The 23,636-nt window shown below is 37.5% G+C and overlaps 2 protein-coding genes and 1 pseudogene across 3 annotated transcripts in view; 2 read left to right on the top strand and 1 right to left on the bottom strand.

The window, feature by feature from the left end:
• AAGAB (alpha and gamma adaptin binding protein) overlaps window positions 1-11,458 on the bottom strand; it is a 41,914-nt gene extending 30,456 nt beyond the window's left edge. For both annotated transcript variants that reach the window (XM_063090451.1, XM_063090452.1), the window contains exon 1: window positions 11,350-11,458. In XM_063090451.1, the coding sequence (XP_062946521.1) occupies window positions 11,350-11,422 (73 nt within the window). In that variant the 5' untranslated portion in view covers window positions 11,423-11,458. The remainder of the gene's footprint in view (window positions 1-11,349) is intronic.
• Window positions 11,459-11,679: 221 nt separating this feature from the next.
• Window positions 11,680-23,636, top strand: part of LOC134372573 (IQ domain-containing protein H-like) — a 53,702-nt gene continuing 41,745 nt past the window's right edge. The window contains exons 1-3 of the mRNA XM_063090035.1: window positions 11,680-11,730; window positions 18,389-18,511; window positions 19,747-19,841. Coding sequence (XP_062946105.1) covers window positions 11,680-11,730; window positions 18,389-18,511; window positions 19,747-19,841 — 269 coding nt within the window. The remainder of the gene's footprint in view (window positions 11,731-18,388; window positions 18,512-19,746; window positions 19,842-23,636) is intronic.
• On the top strand, window positions 22,197-22,522 carry LOC134373858 (transcription initiation factor IIA subunit 2-like; annotated as a pseudogene).

The following is a 23,636-nucleotide window of genomic DNA, read 5'->3' as shown; positions in this document are numbered from 1 at the left end:
ATCATCAATATCATAATGTAGAGTTTAATTTAAAAAATGTAAATGTCTACACTAAATATAGCTTTCCTCCCTATCCTTTAAATTTGGTTTCAAATGCTTAATAAGTTTATTCTTTTCCGAATTAAAACAGAATTGTTCAAATGCTTGTGCACACAGCTAAGAGTTTCTAGAGATCCGCCAATATAATCCACTCGTTTCACAGATGAGAAAACTGAGGGCCACAAAAAAACAGCAACTTGCCTAATAGAAGAGCCTAAAACTGAATTCAGGTCACCAGCATTCTTTCTTACTATACTGTGATGTTACAATACTTAGCTTCTGAATTAGACCACACTCAAGTCTCTAACAGTCACAAGCCAAAACTAACATATGGACATGAAGTATCGTTTGCCCTTTTAGGAACACCAAAAACAATAGCCAGAATGAGGTCACCATTATATATGGATCTACAGCACAATTAACCCATTGGAAACCTGTGTACAGCATTTGGATATTTACATGTCAAAGGTGAGTCATACTGATCTTGAGGGCTGTTTTTGCCAGACAGACTTCCTAGAAAAACTCGCAATGTTCTCCCTTTTCTGCCCTTCATTAAACTGAATCTTGATGCAATCAACTCTGACATGCACTAATAAAATCAAGAGCAGCTTCACCCTCCTCGATGTGGATGTCAGCCTGTCTCATTCACACTGTTGGCAGCCACCTGGTGGAGCTGTAATACATCATTTTTTAAGAGACAAACACTAGGTGATCGATTGCCAAGTCTGTTATTACAAACTTGGTTTCACAGCTTAAAATAGTTCATCTGTAGTGCTACACGAGAAGTTTACACGTCAACCCAGCTCCAGTAGCAAGTATAAACCTTTCCCCTAGTTTAAATACAAGTATAAACCTCTTTCCCTATTTGAGAAACTGTTTTTACATAGACACCAATTCCTGAGCAATTCCTATTTATTTTCTCACTTCCTTGGTGAATTTATTTCCCCTATAATCCCACAGGGCAAGTTATTGAAAAGAAAGATTCAGGAGATTTGAAGGAAGATGTATGCAAAGGCAGCATTTCAGTTTATTACCTAACATCTCCCTCTTCCTCCTGCCCAGCTTTGTGCTACTCCCTGTCTATCCTAATGTCCCTTCACTCAGAGAAAGAGTAAATTTGGTAAGCAATCGAATGAAAGAAAAAAGGCAGCTAGCTTTCCGTGCTTCAGAATCCTTAAGAGGTGATACTCTCTTTAGCATGAATAAGGAAGCCAATTGAAGTTTATGGTGAATTCCCAAAACACCACAAATATCCTCTTTCACACACACACTTACACACACAAAACATATATGCATATTTCTTACCTTACTCCCTCACCTATCCACCTCAGCCCCCCCCACAACCAAAATAAGTGCATTCCAAATTAAGAGCATTGATACTGTTTTGGATTATTCATATCTCTTTAGTACTAGGATAATTCAGTACATTTTTAATACCAGTAGAATTAACATACACTAAAGTAATTGTGACATTCTTTGTGAAGAGTTGTCCAGTAGTTAAACCATATTTTCTATGCCCTGAGGGAAGAAACAGCTGCCACCTCAGATCAAGATGGTCCTTTCAGAAACCAGCACTTTTCTGAGAATGCAAAGTTTGTGTTATCCTTTCTCAGAAACTGAAACTGCCTCTACAGCCAAGCATCATAACCACCCACCCCAGATATGAGTGTCTTTCATGAGACACTTTCAGAAGTGTCTCTCTTCTAGAGACACGAAGTTCCTCTCCCTTCCCTTTGTGAAGGCAATACTAACCAGCACAGAAAAGACTACATAAAACAGAGACAGCACAGACCTGGGTCAGACAGACCTGCCTGTGAAAGCAGGCCCTCGGCAAGACCTTGGGCACATTAATATCCCTGTATCTCATATCCTCACCTGCAAATGGGGACAAAAACACTCCTCAAATGACTTCTCAATTAAATGGAACACCGCATAAGAAAGTACAGGCACTGGGCACAAAGGAGGCCCTCAGTAAATGCTCATTTCCTTCTTCTCAATTCAGTTTTCTGCATAAGTGACAGACTCCTGACTAGAGGCTAGGTTGGAGAGGCACTGAGGAGAGTCAGTAAGAAACATATAACAATTAGGAAATAACCAGCTCCTTTAGGCTGCTCTGGACCTCCCTTCTACCCCTGACCACACCCTAAAATATGCCATCCTGAATTTTTTTCCCCCAAACTTAGAAAGGAGTATGGCCAGTTGCCAAGGCAGAGAAAAGATGTTTACTCCATATCACAAGACATGCCATGAGAAGAAAGCAAACAGTGTTAGAATGACTCGATATGTTTTTTATAGAGAAATAAAACACTTTAATTCTCAATGTTTGTAATGTTCTAAATTCAGTGTGCTAAATAAATATTAGTTTTACCTTTAAAAAAATGTTTTTTCCATTGTTAAGGCATATACTGAGACAGAAGAGAAAGCAATTAGGAAAATTATAGGAGGCAGCAGAGTCTGATGTAAGCTGAAGGGGAAAGTGCCCATTACGAAAGAAAGGAATTGAGCAAATGTGATTGGTGAAAAAATAGGAAACCCAGAGTGTTCATTACTCAGCAAGGCAAAAGAGAGGCCTTTAAAAATCATAAGGGGTCCATACTGTCGCAACCAGTTACAATTTCACAGCCACAATTTCATGAGAATGTCTTATAAGAAAAGGTACCGCTCTGTCAAATACAAATAAAACTGTGCAAGGTTAGAGTTGGAACTTTAACACAGACAATTACCAGTAAATTCATATCTGGGATTTCCTGAGTAATCACACCCCAGCCTCCTGGTGCAAGTATACGCAATATTTGTCTCAGTCCATATGGCAGGTCGTATTAAGTTGCTGAGGGAAGAATAACTGGATTGAGTTAAAGCAACATACCACTGCCTTAACAATAGTACAGAGATTCTGGTTTGCTCACAACATTTAATTACTTCTCCCTGACACACTCCTTCTCTCTACTCACACTCTAAATTCACGTTTCCACATGTTCTTAGGCTTTTTATATCACAGTGGAAAACTTTTAATAATTGAAGCAGAGGAAATCCAACCCAGTCCTCCTCCTTTTCCTCAAGTTCCCAATAGTCATCTGGAATTGGTCACCACGGCTTCACCCTAAAACAACTGGGGGGAGGGGGAGTGTACTTTGTCTACTTGCCCTTAGAAGACTTCGCAACACAGTGAGAAACAAACATGTAAACAAGAGCATAAAGAAGGTGGCAGGAAGGGGGGAGAGAACATGGAGAAGTGTTTTATGAGGGTTAAGCAGAACCATCAGCCTTTAAGTGCTATGGACTGCGTGCAAAGACCACTTTATCAATCCCAATGGCACAGCTAGTGGACAATTTTTACCCATATCTAGGGTGTACAGGAATGCTCTAAATTCCATTACTATTATTTATTCAAAATCATACTTCTAAATATACATCTAAAGCAATGGGTCTCTATGGGAACACAATTTTACCCCCCACGGGACATACATCAATACCTGGAAACATTTTTGGTTGTCACAAGAGGGGAGATGCTACTGGCATCTAGTGAATACAGGCCAAGAATACCACTGAACATCCTACAGTGCACAGGACAGCCCCACACAACAAAGAATTATCTGGCTCAAAATGTCAACAGTGCTGAAGCTGAGAAATCCCGATCTAAAGCAAAGAAACCCTGTGGAATGACTTAGCTGTATATATGAACAAAATAAAAGTCTGGAAAGCAAAGTTAGTTTTATTCTTTCTCATAGAACTGAAAATAGTCATTACAGACAAGCATCATAACCTCCCATCCCAGATACAAATGTCTTCCATTTGTGTCTGGTAAAACCTCTCTCTGATAAAATCTATCTCAAGTGTCTTCTTTGATTATTAACCACAAAAATTACCTGGCAATTAATCTTAGATGCTTTGAAAATAATCTATGAATGGTAGTTTTCTAGAAGAAAGAATACATAAACAGGACAATTATGAGATGAAAATAATTTTCAAATTCAAATGATAATTTTTCATAAACAAATCAGCATCAAGTAATAAAACCTTACAAAAAAAGTAATGTCTGCTCAGGATGACAACAATATCTGCAGCAGATGCTAATTGATTTGAAAAGAAGACAAACGTGTCCGAGATGAATTTCCCAAAATGGAATAAGTTTAATGAAGAACATTATTCTATAGCCCCTGTAATCAAATATTGCAAATAAGGTTGGTACACTGGAAAGTGTCAGAAAGCTAACACATCCAGAATCCAAAAGGTCCTTCAAGAGGTTAAAATCATCATTGGGCAACACATGGTAAAAGGATCATGGAAAAAGAAAACATTGATAAATTAGACTTCGAAATTAAAAACTTTCACGTTTCAAAAGACACTATCAAGAAAACCAAAAGACATGCCACAGAATGGGATAAAATATTTTCAAAGTACATTTCAATAAGAGACTTGAAACCAGAATATATAAAGAACTCTGACAACTCATCAATAGGAAGACAAAATTCCAATTTAAAAATGGGCAAAGGGGGGGGGGCAAAAAAGATTTGAATACACATTTCACCAAAAAAGGTATATAAATGGACTACATACATATGAAAAGATTCTCAACCTCATTAGTTATTAGGGAAATGCAAATTAAAACCACAAGATACTACTTCACACCCACTAGAATGGCTATAATAAAAAATACAAACAATAACAAGTGTTGTCAAAGATGTAAAGAAATTGGAATCTTCTCACATTGCTGCTGGGAATGTAAAATGGTGCAGCAACTCTGGAAAACAGTTTGACAGTTTCTTACAATACTAAACATGAACTTAGATAACCCAGCAAGTTCACTCCTAGGCGTCTATCTAGCCAAGAGAAGTGAAAACATATGTCCACACAAAAACTTCTGCAAGAATGTTTATAACAGCACTATTCATGGACCAACCCAAATGTCCCTTAGCTGATGAATGGATAAACAAAATGTGGTATATCCATACAATAGAATATGAAGTACATGCTACAGTATGGATGAACTTCAAAAACATTATGCTAAGTTAAAGAAGTTAGACATAAAAGACCATATTTCATATGATTCCATTTATATAAAATATCTAGAAAAGGCAAATCTATAAAGACAGAAAGTACATTAGTGGTTGCTTAGAGCTGGGGCTGGGAATGAATGACTGCAAATAGGCACAAGGTTTCCTTCTGGGATGACAGAAATGTTCTAAAATCAGATTTTAGTGATGGTTGCACAAATCTGTAAATACATTAAAAATCACTGAATTATACATTTCAAACAGGTGGATTTTATAGTGTTTAAATTAAAGCCCAATAAAGCTGATAAAAAAAAATCATGAAAGCTGAGAGATAATGCCCTCATTTTATGAATGAGGTAGGTGACTGAGGTACATAATGTTTCAGGTCCTCAGCACAATGAATGACACATGTAGATACTAGGTAAATATTTATAGAATGAAGTTAATTTGCTTCAAGTCAGATGGCTAAGGAGAAGATAGAATTCAGTGCTCAATTCACAAAATATTTTCCCCACAAAAATCCTGAAAATTCCCATAATTCATACAGAATGGCAACTGTGTTATATCAACATCCTAGTGCTGTTTATTACCAAATGATCACACATTTTCCTGCTCTAAGCAGACTGATTTTGATCTAAGCATGGTAATGCTTTTCTCTGCCTCTATGTAGAACCTGCTCTCAGGTCTGTACGGAAAACTAAACCCTAAATAGGTTATTTGTTACCGAACCTAAAACATCATAGATGCTTTTTAACAGTTTCACAACTGGTGTGGGCTACTTAGCTCAGTTGGTTATGTGGTGCTGATAACGCCAAGGTCCAGTGTTTGATCCTTGTACTGGCCAACAACAACAACAACAATAACAACAAAAATCTGACCTCTTAAAAATAAAAAGAAAGGGCCGAGCCCATGGCGCACTCGGTAGAGTGCTGCGCTGGGAGCGCAGCGACGCTCCCGCTGCGGGTTCGGATCCTATATAGGAATGACCGGTGCACTCACTGGCTGAGTGCCGGTCACGAAAAAAATGACAAAAAAATAAAATAAATAAATAAAATAAAATAAAAACAAAAAGTAAACAAAAAAATAGTTTCACAACTGTCCTGGTCCATCTTAACCTATGTCAATCTTGTTTCCTAGTTATTATTAGAGATGCATTTGTGGTACCTGTGTGCACTGGCTCTAACATAAATACAATGTCATGTCCAGATTATCATTCTTGCCAGACAAATTTTAAATTTTTTTCATACTTTAACCTTATAAAAATGATTTTATATCAGATTTCATTATTTACTGAGTATCATTATTTATTGAGGAATTATACAGGGCAAAAGACCAGCAACTTGTTAAACCAAATGACGACTGCATACTTTCTAGATGTTCTTCCCTTTTGCCACACAAAAACAATTATCGAGCAGTTAGATGGCCCAGAAATAAAGGTCTGAGCCTAGACATGCTCAGAATCCTCCAAGATGACACAATACTCTCCATATCGTAAATGGTTTTGTACTGCATGGGCTAATATGTAATACTGTTTCTCTGGCATTCCTCCTCCTACTCTCCACCCACTTCCCATTTACTGGAAGGCCATTTATAGGAAAGACAAGATCTTATAATTATTTTACTTGTCAACAATATCTAAAAGATTGTCTAAAACTTCATACAAATAGTCGAGTTCTATATTCCACAAGCAGGGAGACAAAATGGACAACAATAGAGAAATTTTCATTTATTATTTAACTTGTCACACTTCATCTACTAAGGCTCCAACTACGGTGAAAGAATAAGTGTAAACTTATTTTGACAGCCACGAAAGTTCTCATTTTAGTAGTAAAATCTTCTACTGCAATTTCTCCTATCCCTATCTCTACTTTGAATACATACAGTTCATCACATTCCAAGAAGTTCATCAAATTTCACATGTACAGAAGAGCTAGAATTGAATCCTGGCTCCACAGCTTATGAGTTGAATAACTTTGGGAAAACACAGCTTCTTTGAGTTTTAATTTCACACACGCACACACACACGTGTGCATTGGAACAAAATGTAGACATGATTTTTAAGTCCCTTTGGGTCTGGAGAGAATACAAACTTTTATTTAAGCTTTCCCTCCTCCTTAGGTTGATGATTGCATGTCCCATTTTATGTTTTGATAAACGTAAAATATCTTAAGGCCTCTTTTAATGTTAATAGAAAATTTAAAAATATATTAAGTATCGTAGCTAAAAACAAATCAAACTTCCTTTCCCCATTACCAGTTGAAATCACTGGTTTAGTCTGACCATCTACTGAATCAGAGTGATGACAACTGCCCTTGTGGTAGATCTTGCTGGCACAAACTTCCATCCTTTAAAGAAAATAAAGACTTGGAAATATACAATCCATCAAAGGCAGAGTCCTCCTACCACAACAAAATAAGCAACTTTGCTTAAGCAAAAATTATTACTTATTCCCAGAGTAGACCAAATGGCTCCACTCGGAATACCTCAAGAAGCTGCGGAAAAATAAAAATTAGAAGACTCAAGCTCTTATCCCTATTCTGTTTCTTGCCAATGTTGGATAAGCTGCAATAACCTCTACCTTTGAAATAAGAATACTCTCCTTCGTAAATTACTTTAAGATCCTTCTGTAAGTACAGCAGTCTGATAGACCTAAAAACAAACTCCCAGTCTTGCAGAAGAATGCATGTTTCCCAAAGAAGGAGTGTCACAAATCATGGCTGGCTTGGCCTGTGTAATTCTCCAAAGCCTGGTTGACCCATCACATAATTGAGCTTTCTGGTTTTGCAGTTTCAGACACCTGAGGAACAGAGGATTGTTTCTATGTATAAACACACCTGAATTCCAAATACAAAAAGCTGAATTTTCTATTTCACAAGTCAAGTGCCTACTATAACCTTAAAATGAGGCTAGATTTTTAAATTTAAAAAAAATGCACAAAAAAATTAAGAAGGCCAGAATCAAGTTAAGAAGCATCACATAATCTAACATAAAAAAAAAGTAATTAAACAAGGTAACAGAATTTTACATCTAGAAAGGATGTTAGAGATAATCTGGAATAACCCTTTACTTTTAATGTTGATCTTATATAGTAGGAGTGACTAATATATAATGTCTTTACTTTGAGTTCACTCAATTAAGAAAATAATCCAGACATTGTTAAAGACTATCAGGCATGCATAATGCTCTTTCTAATATATATTTAGTGTATTTTATATATATTTAATAAATAATGGTCTATTTAATATAGGTCCTCTGGGCAAAGGTTTATTTTTCTCTCCATTCAGAATTAAAATTTCAACCATCCCAAATGGCAAAGTGAGCATATTTAAAAAACCCTCTTTTAGGGGTTAATCTTCTCTATCATTTATTACACCAATGATACCATCTTAAATTTAAATAGTTCTGATTGCTAAGGAATTCCAACACATTTCATTCATATGCATACAAATCCTGAATTTAAACATATATCCCAGCCCTTACTACATGAGCATTTTGGGCAAGTCAAAAAAACCTTGTATTTCCAAGCCACAGTTTCTTCATCTGTAAAATGGAGATAACCTGTTTTCACAAGTATACAAGGACCAAATTAAATGATGTGAACACATGTTTGGGAAGAATACTGATATATATATATATATAAATGCATGTTATGATTAAGATCTCCAAATTCATACATTTCACTAAAGGAAAGAATTTTGCTCCAGATATTCCAGATGTTAGCTCAGGTGCAGAAACTCAATGGCTGCTGAGTTGGCATTACATACTCTAAAACCAAACAAGTCTCCAGAGACTTTTCTATCTAAAGTTCTTTCTAGGGAAGTAGAGTAAGATGTTAAAACTTAAGAATCTATATTTTAATTTTCACAGGTGGAGCATACACTTTTACTACATCCCTCCTGAGGGCAGGAATAGTATCTCAGTCATTATTTTAAGATGCAGTAACTGGGGCAGAGACGCTCTGTGTTTATCAGAGAATACACTCTTCCAGAATAAAAATAAAATGTTCATAAAATATATGTGAGGTAGAAAGAACTCTGGCCCTGGAATATGGATACCCGTTCTCACACCATATATAATCTTACACAAGTCCCTCTAGTGTCCTGAGCTTTCACTTCCCTTTAAAAGTCTACATTGTAAGTCAGTAATGACCCTTTTATCTGATGTCGGGCATCCACCAGAAAACTGTAAATAAGGCCTCTGAGTGGCAAAAAGAAAAAAAAATGTTTCTCACAAAGTCCATGCATGCACTTTATCCACAGTACAGGCCTACTGATTCTTATTTTAAGTATATTTCTAACAAACTTGGCTATTGGGTTATGAAATATTTTACACTGTTGGTTAAAAGCAGCAAAATAGATCAGATGTCGAAGGAAAGAGTAATTGGATAACCTTAAAGTTTCCTCTTCCTGATGCACGTAATAGAACCAAACCTTCCCAGAAAGGTACACCAGATTCAGTCCAAATCTATACTACAGCCTAATATCACTGAACACATAACAAAAGTTAGATTAGTGGAATCGCAAAGGAAAGGTCATGCAATTTTAACCTAAATTTGAGTTGTCTAAGAGACAACTTACATACAGAAATAAAATGCATTATTTTACAGAATTAATTTTCTCCCTAATAAAGTTAATACACTGTACAGAAGTACAATGTTACTACTTGCCAACTACAGGTAATCAGCTCCTTCAAGACAGACCACATTTGCCAATTCTGGTCCTTAAAGCAAATGATAAAGCACCGCGGCACCAGAACACAATACTCCTGAGACTGTCTCTGAAAGGACTTTCATCTATCAGTAATGGGAATCCAAATGCGTTATGTCTTTTAGAAAGGTAAATACACCAAGAATCCCCATACTGGCTAGGTGCCAAAAAAAAGCACCAAGAATCTTAAAAATGTTGAGCAAATTTTGGTATACTCACTAGATGGATATATGATGGGTACTAATTTTTGATGTAATGTTAACTGAAAAATATCAGGGTTAGAGAGATAATGTGCTTTAATAATAGTGTCTATCATATATGGAATGTTTACCATGTGGCAGCCTCTGGGTTAAGCACAAACCTGTGAAAATTATCCCCATTTTACAGATAGGAAAACTGAAGGGCAGAGGTTAAGTGACTTGCCCACAATCATACAGCTCAGAGTCACTGCTCTGATTTGAATACATATGCATTAGTCTATTTTCTGTTGCTTATAACAGAATACCTGAAACTGGGTAATTTATAAAGAAATAAAATTTATTTGTCACAGTTTTGGAGGGTGGGAAGTCCAAGGCTGAAGGGCACATCTGCTGAGGGCCTTCTTGGTGGGGGCTCTGTACAGAGTCCCATGGCCACACAGACAATCACATAGTGAGAATTGCAAGAGCACATTAACGGGTTCACTTGCTCTCCTTATAAAGCCACGAGGGCCACTCCCATGATAGCCCACCAAACCATTCATGGATTTATCCATTCAGAGGCCAGAGGCCACTGAATCCAATTACCTCTTAAAGGCTCCACCTTTCAAATACCAGAGTCGGATTTCACACTTCTTATAATTGTTACAATGGGGATCAAACTTCAGTGAGTCTTGGGGAGACATTTAATCCACAGCAACATATATTTAAAACAGGAGTATTTTGTTACATATAATTCAACTTTGCAGAGCCCCTTAGTGGTAGAATCAGCCTATGACCCGCCTATTCTCTATCTATACACTGATCTCCCTGCCTAGGGTTTCTTTCAAGAATTAGTCAGTTTTTGACAACTACTACGACGGTCCAGAAGCAAAGGCAATAAGCCCAGTAATACCCAAAAACTAACGTTGGCGGACGGCCTAAGCCTCAGGAGGAAGGCAAGGCAGTAAATAACTACAGAGTGGAGCGGACAAGGCTAACAAGTCTTATAAGACATACATCAAGGGATAGTCAAGAATTCAGAGGAAACATACTCTCTCAGGGATGACAACAAAAGTCACAACAATATCAACAATTCCAGCACCTTACACCAATGTAACTAAGCACAATTTCCAGAACGCCTTTAGGTTCACCTCAATTGATCCTTGCAAGAACCCGTGGACTAGCCTGGACAGGGACTAGTTCACTTTACAGAGGAAGCCGAAAGGAACGCAGTAGTGGAGCTGGCGAGCAGAAAAGCAACGAGTTTGAGCTAGAGGCAGACACCCGGGGAGACTGGGTGCCTCGACCGACTGGAGGAAGAGCCCAGAGCCCGCGCTGGGGACAAGGCCCAGAGAGAGGCCGTGGTGCTGGGGCTGTCACCCGCCGAAGCTCAGGGACCTTGGAGGTCGGCCCAGGCACCTGGCTACTCACGCTGGACCAGCCGGTCTGCGGTGAAGGTGGAGGAGCAGCTGGTGAGCAGCGCACAGGGCACGCCAGCAGCCATAGCTGCGCTCGCTAGCCGGTTCCGTCACGGAGCCGCTTCCGCCTTGGGCTGCACCACGGCCGCCGGCGCGCGGGGGAGACAGGCAAGGAGGAGCGCCGCTCTCGGAATGGACCGGCTGCCCTGACCCCGCCCTCACTCCCCCTTCCGCTCCCGGCGTAGAACAGGCCGGGCCGCGCCTGGTGTTGCCATGGCGACGAGCAGCCCTTGCTGAAGGGCACCGCGCCTCCGCCGGGAGGTATCCCTACCCGGCCCTAGCCATGGCACAGGATCCTGAAAACTACGACCCAGTCGGATCCCTCTTAATCCAGGTGGGAAACGGGCCTCCTCCCGGCCCTGCCTAGCTATGACACTTCCGAGCGAGGCCCAGCAACGCCGATTCACTCGCGCCCATTCATTTGGGGCTCCGCTTCCAGATGGCCTCCAACATGCAAGGGGCTCCCCAAAATGCCCTCCTAGACCACCCCCGCGGCTTAACACACTAACGGTGCCTTACCCTGGAGGTTGCGCTCCAGAAGCACGACCACTCTGCCTCTGGTAAAATTCCGAGACCGTTCACCCTGAAAACTTGACTTCAGAAAAATCCGTCTTACACTAAGGAACCTTTTTGAATATGTTATATTCTGAAAATTTTGAACTCATGACGTCGGGGAATGGGGGAGAGGCAAATCAGACATATTAGGAGGTGATAAATTTGGGGAGAGATTAAAATATGTGAACTGCTTTTCTTAATCACTCCAGTTTTTTAGATCTAAATAACTCTTGAATGGGAACACACAGAAAAATATATGAAAGATAACTTGGATCACAAATCAAGTTAACGTCTTAAATATAGAATTGTAACACATTTAAAATCTCAGGGAAATAAATAACTTTTTGTAATCTGAGGGGGGAAATATCAAGAATGTCTGGACTTCTCCAGTGTAACTCAGTTTGTAACAGTTACACTTCAGATTTTTCTGAAATGGTTATGGCATTTTGTTTGTTCACATTTACAAATGATAGCTTTAAAATGTTTCCACATATATCATCACTTTTAACTCATATTTAGGTCCTTTTGACTAAGGCTTGAAGTAATTTGCCTAAGGTCATTCTATCAGGATTCTCACTCAGTGGATCTGAAGTGGGACTCACTCTTCAGATGGGTCTAATTTTTCTGTCAGAACTTTGGTCTCTTCCCATTCAGGAGAGACTTCCCTAAATTTGCCTTTTTAAAAATACAATCCCCTAAACTCACCAATTTCATAGACTTCCCATTATGAATCATACTTAAATCTTACTTCACCTTCTATCATCCTCTCTTTCACCATAACCCTGCAATGAGTTTAGCCAAACTGCAAAGTCTAACCAAACAGTCCCCAAAAGATTGCTCTCACTTCGACACCAGCTGCAAGTTTAGGGGTCCCTAGAACCACCCACACCTTAGACTAGCTGCCTACAAATTTAGGGGCCCCATGACCACCCTTACATTTGACAACTTGCTAGAAAGACTTATAAAACTCAAGATAGTGCTACGTTTACAGTTACGGTTTTACTATAGTGAAAGGATACAAATTAAAATCAGCCAAGGAAAGAGATGCATAGAGCAGAGTCCAGGAAGGGTCCAAACATGGAACTTCTGCTCATCCTATCCCTGTGGAGTCATAGACATTTTTACCTCCTCCCAGCCACAACGTGTGACGGTATACACAGAGTATTGACAACTAGAGAAGCTTATGTGAGCCTTTAGTGTGCAGAGTTTTTACTGGGGCTCAATTTCGTAGTGCCCTGGTGGCTGACCTTTAGTCTCCAGCTTCCCCTGGAGGTCAGACTATAATGCCTTCAGTCTAAAGACTCCCATTCCTCCAGAGGTTGGAACTGATACAGCATAGCTCAAAACCCCCATCATAAATATGTTGTTAGACTGACTTGTCTGGTAGCCAAAGCCCCCAGACAAAGACGTTTCTATCAGGCAGGACATTCCAGGCACTTGGATCACCTCTCAATAGCCAAGGGCAAACGCCAGACCTCTCTTTGGGTAGGATTAATTTTTCACTGCACATACCCCCTCTTTTTACAGACCCCAAATAATTGGAACATTCGTGGAGACTCCTACCTAGAAACAGCCAGTTCTTCACCACAGTATACCTCATATTGACTATGGGAGCCATTCAGTTTCTCCTTAGTTCTCTTTCTCCAGACCTGGAACATTTCTTAAAAAGGAGAACAGAAACTGGAGACAATTCTTATGCACAATTTCACACTTTCCCTTGAGATAATTCCATTTAAATGGCTACTCCCCTTGTGGTTTGGAACAGTGTAGAGTAGATGTTAAAAGCCAGAAGCCTTTTCACTTCAGAGTGGGATCCAGAGGGAGCTGCTTGGTCAACTTAGGAAACAACACTACAGAAACAGATATGTTGACGCTGAATTGCGAAATGGGAGGGGCAGAAAAAGCTAAGAATAGTCATATCCATATTGATCAGCATCTCCACTTATTTAGAAGGGTTACTTTGAACAAACTAAGTGGGGGGCTATGTAGAGGGAGAGCACCTACAAGTTAACCTGATTATTGAGGCTGATCTCTGTATAGTGTAAAATTTTCTTCTCTGCATACAGAATATGTATAATGAGGAAATTTGTAGGACCTTCCCTACTTTCCCAGTGAATCTTGAGTATTTGTGAGCATGCAGCACTACTCTGAGACATGCTGACATGCATTCCACTTCTACTTGGGTCTATGATCTATTTCCTTCAAACAGGCTACCACTAGTCAGTATGTCTAGTGTAAAGAGCACTTTGTTTGATGTCAGAATACTGAGGTCTGACCCACGGCTTTGATATTCTTCCCAGGTGGGTAATTTGGGGTAGTCACTTCACCTCTCTGGGCCTCAGCTTTCTCATTGTAGGATACATATCTTTGATTAGATCTACTTCTGACTGTAAATTGACCCAATTTCCCCAAAGCTACATGATTTCTCTTTACTGGATAAGTGGACTTCCTTTATTGTTAGCCTAGGCAATCAAATTATTTCTGGTGTGTGTGTGTGTAACTGGCTGTAAAGCAGAGGTACTTTATATCTACACTTGCTTCACCCTAATATGATATTAAGTCTATGCCCCAATCAGATACATTAAGCAACTTTCTAGACCAGTGGTTCTCAAAGTGTGGTCCCAGGAACAGCATCATCAGAACCACCTGGGAACTTAAGAAAGATGCAAATTCACAGTCCCCATCCCAGACTTATTAAATCAGAAACTCTGGGGGTGGGGCTCAGCAATTTTTACAAACCTGATAATGCTGATGCATGCTCAAGTTTGAGAGCCAGTACTTTACATGGTATTATAAATTATAATATGATTTCCAAGAAAAATCATAATAATCAAAGCTAATGTAGTATTTACCAAGTATCATACACTGTTCTAAGTGCTATATATATTTTAACTCACTTAATCCTTACAACATATACTCAGCACAGGATTAGGCCCATAGATTCTGGATGACTGGATAACGATCTAGTCATTAATTTAGTCTCCAAAAATTTTTGCTCTGTTCAAAAATTAATGAGGCTGGACTAACACTAAGCATTATTTAGAAAATTTACAAATCAATTTTAATTTTACAAATTAAAAATAGTAAAGTGATGTTTTGAGAAAATATCTAAAATACTTAAGAGAAAATATTTGAATACAGATAATCAGTGCTCTAATTAAAACTCTTTGTGTGACTTATTATGAAAACATGTGCCTTAAATGTTTGGATTTTCTGGGAGAGTTCTGATTGTGAATATTCTGTACCATTGTCAGATTATGTACCAAAATCCATGTTTTCATTTTTGATTTAGGAAATACGAATACTATCTCCACATAGAATTCTACTAGGCAGCATTTTGTTAACTACACTTAACTTCTTTCGCTTACAAGTCTATAATTCAGACTTTATTACAATTTTAGCTGGATCTTTCCTCAGCTAATCAGAATAGTGAAGTTTTACTATAGTAATAGTAATCATCATTATAATTAAAATAATAGCCAACATTGATGAGGGCCAGACACTGTGCTGAGGGTTCTGGATTATCTCATTAAGCTCTAACAACTGTGTTTGGCAGGTATTATTTTTAGCCCCAGTTTACAGAAGAAACTAAAGTACAAAGAGATAAGGTAACTTACCCAAGGCGATATACATCAGTATGTGTTGATCCTTAAATAGGTTATGGCATGTTTGTGAAATAATCTTGAAGAAGTGTGATGGTGACTCTGGGATGTTTTCTATGTGCTTTTTTTTTTTTGTTAGTAACTCTTAGAAGATTTGTTTTTATTCTTCATTAATAACTATGTGCTATCTTTTAAAATATCTTTATAAATGTTTGCTTGACCCAACTATTAAACATATGTTTGTGCAACAAGGACTAAATAATTAAATAGTTAAAATTAACTTTTTAATTAGTTTTGGAAATAATATTTCAAAAATCCAACAGTTGTGTAACACCAACTTTGGAAATATTGAAGCTAAATTGACAGTTTGGTATTTTCACTGTCTTTCTTATCAGTCTCCCTGTCTGATTTGCCAGGAGCATATAGTATAAAAATGAATGCGGTTAAAGATAACTTGAAGTGTTGAGAATGACTCGGCGAAACTATCTTTAACAGAGATTAATAAAATTGAATGTTATATTGCTCTGACGATATGGTGTCTGGTTTCATGGCTGTTTTAAATTCTAGAGTAAATCTTTGCTGCATTAAATCTTTCAAGGGCTTCTTATTAAGCAGCTCTGTCCCCAAACTGTCAAAGTAATAATCTTTCTCCAAGTAGAAAATTTATGGAAAGCAATGTATTTGGTAATCACAGAGATGATAGATGATATAAAATTTCAATATGGTAGATTGGATCTATTTGACAAAAGAACAGAGATTTAGAACTTAATTTCTTTTCCCACCGTTGTTTTCTGGGACAACATTTCCTACAGTCTCTATTGCAATTATACAAACAGATGGGTGATTATTAAGAGGGGAGGAGAAAATATCTGGCAAGAAGGATAAAAAGCTCTTGAGAAAGATTGTGGGAGCAATTTAATTCAATGAACATTTACTGAGTATCAGTTACATGCAAGGTGTTTCACTAGGTTTTACAATTTAGGAGAGGAGAACTAACATTTGTTCAGTGTCCTTCTATGTGGCTAGCACTACACAGAGTACTTTACTTACTTTAACTTATTTTATTCTTGCCACCATTCTGAAGTACTTGTTATCCCCATTTTACAGATGAGAACACAAAGAGGCTAAGTAACTTTCACAAGAATAGTGTAGCAAAGGAGGAAGCAGGATTCCAGTTCATATCTGTCTCGCACCAAAGCCTATCTTGATTCATTTTCACATATTACCTCATTTTCATTCAATAATTCTCAACAGTAGGGTAATTATTCTTTTCATTGATGAAGAAACTAGAGGTTCAGAAACTTTGGATGGTATGCATGGAAATCATGTGACTAGTAAGTGATAGAGAAAGGAATTATGTTCAGCTGCCTTTTATTGAGTTCGTACTATGTACCAGGGCTCACAACTCTATGAGAAGTATTGTTGTCCACACAAGGTAGATGAAAAAACCAAGCCTTTGGTAACCCGGAGAGTAATCCAGTGTGATTTTCACTCTCTGGCAGTCGACAGGCATAATTACAGAAAGATGCATGGAGCTACAAGTAGTAGAGGAGAGAAAGTCAATGTATTCAAAGGAGAAACCAAAAAAATATGGGCCTAGAAAGGGCCTTGCCCTTGAACTGCCCCTTTGTACTTTTCAAATATTTTCAAACAATAGGTGGTAAATCAACTTGCAGCAGTAATTTGGACGAAACAATCAAATGTACATCTTCATCCTTAGTGTCTGCAAGCAAGCAGTAGGTGTGTTCAAATTTCAATCTGTAAGCCCTGAAGGCTTTACATGAAAATTTGTGCAGAGTACAAATGACCAGATGTGTCTGCCAGGCTGTGATGCCCATCAGTGAAAAGATGCAAATTCTGATCTTTTGAATACTTGGCTCTATGGGAACATTCAAACGTAATCAATATCATAGGCTGTATCAATGTGTGAGTCCAGTGATACTAACAGAGAAAAGGTAACCATTTCAAAATGCCTTTAGCAACCCAGTCTGCAGATTGTTATTGGTGTGACTATTGCTGAAACAGGTGTTGGGTTCATAAATTTGCATAACAAAATGTTTTTCTTGTGGCAGCAGCCCATACAATAATTGGTGCCATCTGTATTTATCTGAAGTTTGGTTTCTAATATGAATGCAGAGAATCTTGTGCTTTCCAATTTCATAGTGCCCATTTCATTCTGAGGGTGCCTGATGTTAGAGAGATGTTCATCATTTCCAAGGAAAACAAAAATTGAAGGAAAAATTTACAGTAATAACATGTTCTTTTTCTTCATGGATCATCTTCATTTCTCACTATAGAAGACAAAATCAAGGCCACAGCAGTACAGATCTGCTTCTTCAGAGCAGTGAGTGTGGAGGATCCAGCTAGGATGGAAAACCAGCTGGTTCTGACAACACACTTACAATACTCTTTTGAAAGGCACTGCTTCTGCTAGACCCTCTCTTTACTGGAAGTTTTCTGTTTTCTTACCTCTTAACCAGTTTGTGGAAATTGGAGTCAGGCACAAACTTTTTACCATCTCTGGCTCAACTGCTTTACCACCTAAGAAAGCAGAATCCAGTTGAGTTACAGTTTTACTTTAAATCTATTTTTAATGGGAGAAGGAAAAACAGAAATTGTATGAAAGCTTTGTTTTTCAAAATCTGAGAGACAGTAATGGGCCATTCTAAATAAAGAATGCCTTAGAACCGTAGAGGTAGTCCTTTTTAATGAAAACCATAGAATCAACTTCATGGCTCTAGCAATTCAAGCACATTGCAAACCTATAACATAAATAACTGCAATAGGTAGATTATGTGTGTACTCTTTCAATATTTTATATTTTTATACCTACAGGTGCATGAAGACCTTTATCAATTAAAGGAGAAATTAACAAAATTCCAACATGAAGAAAAAGGAGAGACTCTAGACATTAAGAATCTTGAAACAGCAATCCAAAGGACTGAAATAGGGTTGAGAGTAAGTAGAGCTTTAGATATTAAATACAATACTGGAAGGAGAAAAAGAAGCCTCTACAAGAAAAGAATTATGGTTCTCATAGGGCCCTCTGTAATTCTGTAACAAAGTTGCATTTAGGGCAGTCACCAGCATTCTCATTTGGTTGGTTTTTTTGAATGTTAATGATAATTATTAACTGATGGATTGATTTACATACTTGCATATTCCACAAAGAAGTTAAGGAGATTAAATGTAAGATTATGCAGTGGCAACTCCTAAAATGTAGTTTGATTTAAAAACAAAAAACAAAAAACTTAGAGTTTAAAAGATAATTACTGTCAATCCAACAGTATGTCTGACCCAAAAAAGATTCATATCAATATAATGCAGATTTACTGGGATTTACTAGGATTCTGAAAAATGGGTTGACTTTTCCCTAATAGCTTAAGTGTTTTGAGTTATTAATTTTCATAATATTATAATCAAATGGGTAAAATCAGAGAAATATACCAATTTTGGAACAGAAAAATTAAGTAGATAGGGACTTCATGATTATAAACATATCTAAGGGCAGTGGAGAATCCAATCTTCAGACCAGGAAAATATTCATTTATGAAATAAGGATGCATTAGATAATAGGGTCCATTTTCCAAATAAGATCGATCTCTGTCTTCTAGATGGAGAATATTCATTTCCTTATTTTCTCTGCTCTTGCTTCACCTTTCACTCTACTATGTAATCAGCTTCATCTCTCAGTTCCTGAGGCTGTGAGAAATGTGTTGTACTTTGTAGCCTCATCAGACTAGCACATCATTGTCCTATATTAGCTGATAGTGAGAGGGCTGCCCCTAGCTGGAGTCTTTGGGTTGGCCATTTTAGATAATCTGTTAACCTAAATGTTAAATGCTTTCCTCAGATGCTTGCTTGAAGTCCCTGTAAGAGAAAGACATTACTCCATGTCTACCGCCTAGTAGATTTACCTGGCTCAGTAATTTACTGACTATTGTGCAGTTTCATTTGTGAAGAGTGCTACATGTCACTTGAGCTTTGAGTCTCAGTTTTATTATTATGCTTTTTGGGATAGTTGAAGTAGTTTGGCCTTGAGATGCCTATTGATACCTTAGGCATATAATAACACATAGCATGTTGAGTTTTTTGCCTTAACTACACGATTCAGATTCAACCTAATGAAACAAAGTAAATTAGCTGAGTATAAGTTCACTATAATGGTCTAAACTTTGACCTTTTTGTAACAGATTCACATTGAGAAGTATTTAAATGTTGTAAACCATCATGTGTTAACGACTCCTGTTAATGATGAGAGCTTGTATTCTTCTCAGGCTTCCAAATGGTAAGTAAAATAGCCAAGTAAATAAAATGAAAAAAAAAAAAAACAACTTTTTTCACTCAGGTGAGATAACTATAAAGGTGAAATTTTCTTGGCTTTATTCACTAATTTTTTACTAATTTCAGTAAAAGCTTTGTGGAAGAAGTTAATGGCAGAATTTGGACTTTAGTGAAGTTTATTGTAGGTTACCTCTATTGAGTTCTAAAGCTTGACACCATGACAATTATTTCAGGGTCCTAGGTTTTAGTGTTACTCTTTGTTGTTGTTGCTTTTTAGTGAAAGGTATCTTGAATTCAATTCCTGAAAGAAACATTTTAATGCAAATAAATTTTTACACTGTTCAGATCACATGGTATTTTATTTACAGTTTGTAGAATGTCATATGTGCTTTATTAGAAAGGTGGTTTTGGTACCCAGGGTAAACAAAATAAAAATAATAAAAATTTTTGTAATATCTATTATGTAATATGTCCTAAGAGATGACTTTTTAAAATTAGAATTGAGTTTTTAAAAAATGGGCTCACCTCACCTTGGACCTTTTTACATATAGGCCTCCTAAATTTGAGTGAATGTAGATTAAGCTTTTGTACTAAGCTTGAAAACCCTGTCACCCTTATATGTACCCAGCATAAGTGAATAGTATCAAGCAGTGAAGTCAAGTTTCAGAAATAGTGCACAGGGAATCATGGAAAGCTATAGACATAGCCCTATCCCAGCACTCAATAGTGAGGAACAGAGGTTTGAGTATACATTGTATCTGTCTCCCTCTCCCACCTCCCCCATGAAGGTAGTGCCACAGGTATCCATCATTCTTTGGTGGAGCCAACCCTTTTCTCCCTATTTCTACCTGGGCCTCCTTGCAGACATAAGTGTCTGTCATCTCAGCCTACTCCGTATTCATCACAGTTCCATTCCTACTGCTTAGAAAGCACATATATTAGTTATCTATTGCTGTGTAACAAATTACCTACAATTTAGTGGCTTAGAACAACAAACACTTATCTCACAGTTTCTGTGGGTCAGGAATCTAGGCACAATTTAGCTAAGTTCCTCTGGCTTAAGGAGGCAGTCTCATCCGAAGAGTTGCCTGAGTATTTCCCATACATGCAGCTTGTGACCTGACAAAGACGCAGAGAGTGAAATAGAGTGCCCTAGATGGAAAATACAACTCTTTTGTAACCTAATCTCACAAGTAGAATCACTTGTCCTCTATTCTGTTCATTAGAAGTGAGTCAGTAGGTTTAGCCCACACTCAAGGGGAAGAAATTACACAAGGTCATGAATACCAGGAGATGGAGATCATGGGGGGCCACCTAGGAGGATACCTACCACTGTACTCTTCTATTTGTCTTCATGATCCAGTTTTCGTCCATCTTCTCTATTAAGCTTTCCCTCAGCTCTTTAAACTCTTTCTGAATTTTCATAGCATTCAGTACCTATACAACTTATTTGGCATACATCATTGTCTACCTTATATCGGTAGTTATTTTTTCATTGCTCTTAAGGGCAATGACCAAGTCTCATTTGTCTCAGTAGTCCCAGTTCACCATAATGTCTTGCACATGGTAGGGCTCAATAAATGTTTGATGATAATACTTTATCTCTTCCACAGATAGTATATGAGATATATTTATCTATATTTTCTCATTTGATCCTTAAAAGAACTATATCATAGTCTTGATAACTGTAATCCTCATTTTATAAATATGTAAAATGAGGTCATAGAGGTTAATGGGCTTGACCAAGATCTTAGAGTTGGTGAATAGAGCCAGCACTAGAACCCAAATTCTCTCAACTCTTAATGTTCTTTTCACTAATTAAAACCCTCTTTGTATATGTTAGAATAATAAGCCAAAATCAAAGGATTAAACATCAAGGTTCAGAGATAGGAATAGGTTATGTGTGACTTAGTATCCTCATGGCTCTTAGAAAGCTAGGGAGAATTATAAGCAACTAACCTCTGCCTTCCTGGCAGATTATTGGCATGTGATCATATGAAGTGCTGTACTTGGTGAAGAGGAGAAAGTCATTCCAGAATGCCTATCTTGAACTGGGAACCTAGAGAAGAAGAAAAGTGTGGGACTATCCAAATGATGTGGACATTATGATACAGAACACTTTTTACTTATTTTTTCATTATTTCCTTATAGTATAAACACACTGACACTCTAGAACTCCACCAGCTTGTGGGTATATGGTGAGTCTAAAACCCAGTTCTCAGAGTTGGTTGGGGAAGTAGTCTCCTCCTGCTGGGCTCCTGGCTATCCTGCTTCTCTCTGCTCAGTGGCAGAAGTGTGCTTTCCCCACAAGACATCAATGCAAGTCTGAATAAGAAAAATAATTTCTTCCTCCTAAGACATGACATATCAGTTACATGGCATACAATTTTAGGAAACAGTCTTCAGGAGAACGTAGGTGAGCTGTATGGTCTCAACAGATCACCTCATCTTGCCCTTCAATTTCTCCTTCAGTTTGGTAAGGCTATAAATTCAACATTGGCTCAGAGGGTCAGGAACAGAGCCACTTTCAGGGACTCTCTAAATATGTGTGGATTCTGCAATAATGTGTGGACTTTTGTATTGAATGATGTTGAATTCAGAGAGGTGACAGAACTTATTATAGTGGATAAAGTTAAAATTGTTCCCTGTGATGATAAAAATACTGGCTCCAATACTACCAAATGAATGGGGGAAAAAGGCTTTTTTATGCCATCTTCTGTTATTATTCATCGCTTTTTGAAGAGAAGCATAGAAGAGACTTTAAAATTTATTCTAGCTTTGCTGAAATGACGACAGTGTGCTAAACTATCAGAGAAGTCCAGTAGAAAGAAGCTTATAACACTGTAACTTGTAACTCTTACATTGCCTTTATTATATAACATGAAGAAACAACTTTTTTTAATGACAAATCAAAAGTTGTTGCCTTCCTAAGACCATTCTTTAATAAATTCATTTTAAAACTCAGTGTGAGTAATAACTGTTGCACCTATTAAGCTCGCAATATGAAGGTATTAGATAAGCATTTTGAAAGAGCTTCATGTTTTTTTCCAAAGGAAATTAGAAAATGCATTTATTTCAATAAAGTCATTTTGGATCCCCAAACTGGCCAGCCCAAAATAAATAATTAAATAATTTTAAAAAACTATTTTAATAAAGCCATGTCGCTTTGTCAATTGTAACTACCTGATGAAAGGTTCAGCAGAGGCAAAACAAAATTCTGGATAGAATTTTACTAAGAAAACCTCTTCTTTCTAAAGTACAAAACTAAGCGTAATTATTGGTTTAAAAAACCTAAGTACATCTTGATTAGGAAAGTTAGAAAATCTTTAGACAGCTTCTGTAGCAAAAACAAAACCAAAAAAACCTATGCCAAACAACATAAAATAGTTCCCACATGACAGGTAAACTATTTCTTGAACTGGCCATATTGATAAAATTTCATACATTTTTAAATGATCTACATTTTACCAGTCATTAGACTTTCAAATTTATTTGAATTAAAAAGTTCAAAATGTGTATTTGTTCCATTTCTTAGTGTCCTTGCAGGAAAAGTGTCCCTTGTTTGTTAATCTAGGAATAATATATAATGAAGAATGCGGCATTTCTAAACCACCAAAGAAAAGAGAATTTCAGGCACCAGGTAGTTGAGTGAATGGAATTTAGCAGCTAAATATAGATGTATCAAGACCAACTATTTTTAATAAAGATGGGGCCTTCTTTATTATTTAGTAAGAGTAGGTTCTTGATAGCCCTTTCGTATAGTCAACCCTAGTTCACCTCCAGTTTGATATGCTTAAGC

This window comes from Cynocephalus volans, chromosome 3, assembly GCF_027409185.1.
Source record: "Cynocephalus volans isolate mCynVol1 chromosome 3, mCynVol1.pri, whole genome shotgun sequence".
NCBI classification, from domain to species: Eukaryota; Metazoa; Chordata; class Mammalia; order Dermoptera; family Cynocephalidae; genus Cynocephalus; species Cynocephalus volans.
Note: the sequence above shows the minus strand (reverse complement) of the source record. Positions and strands in the feature narration are given on the sequence as shown.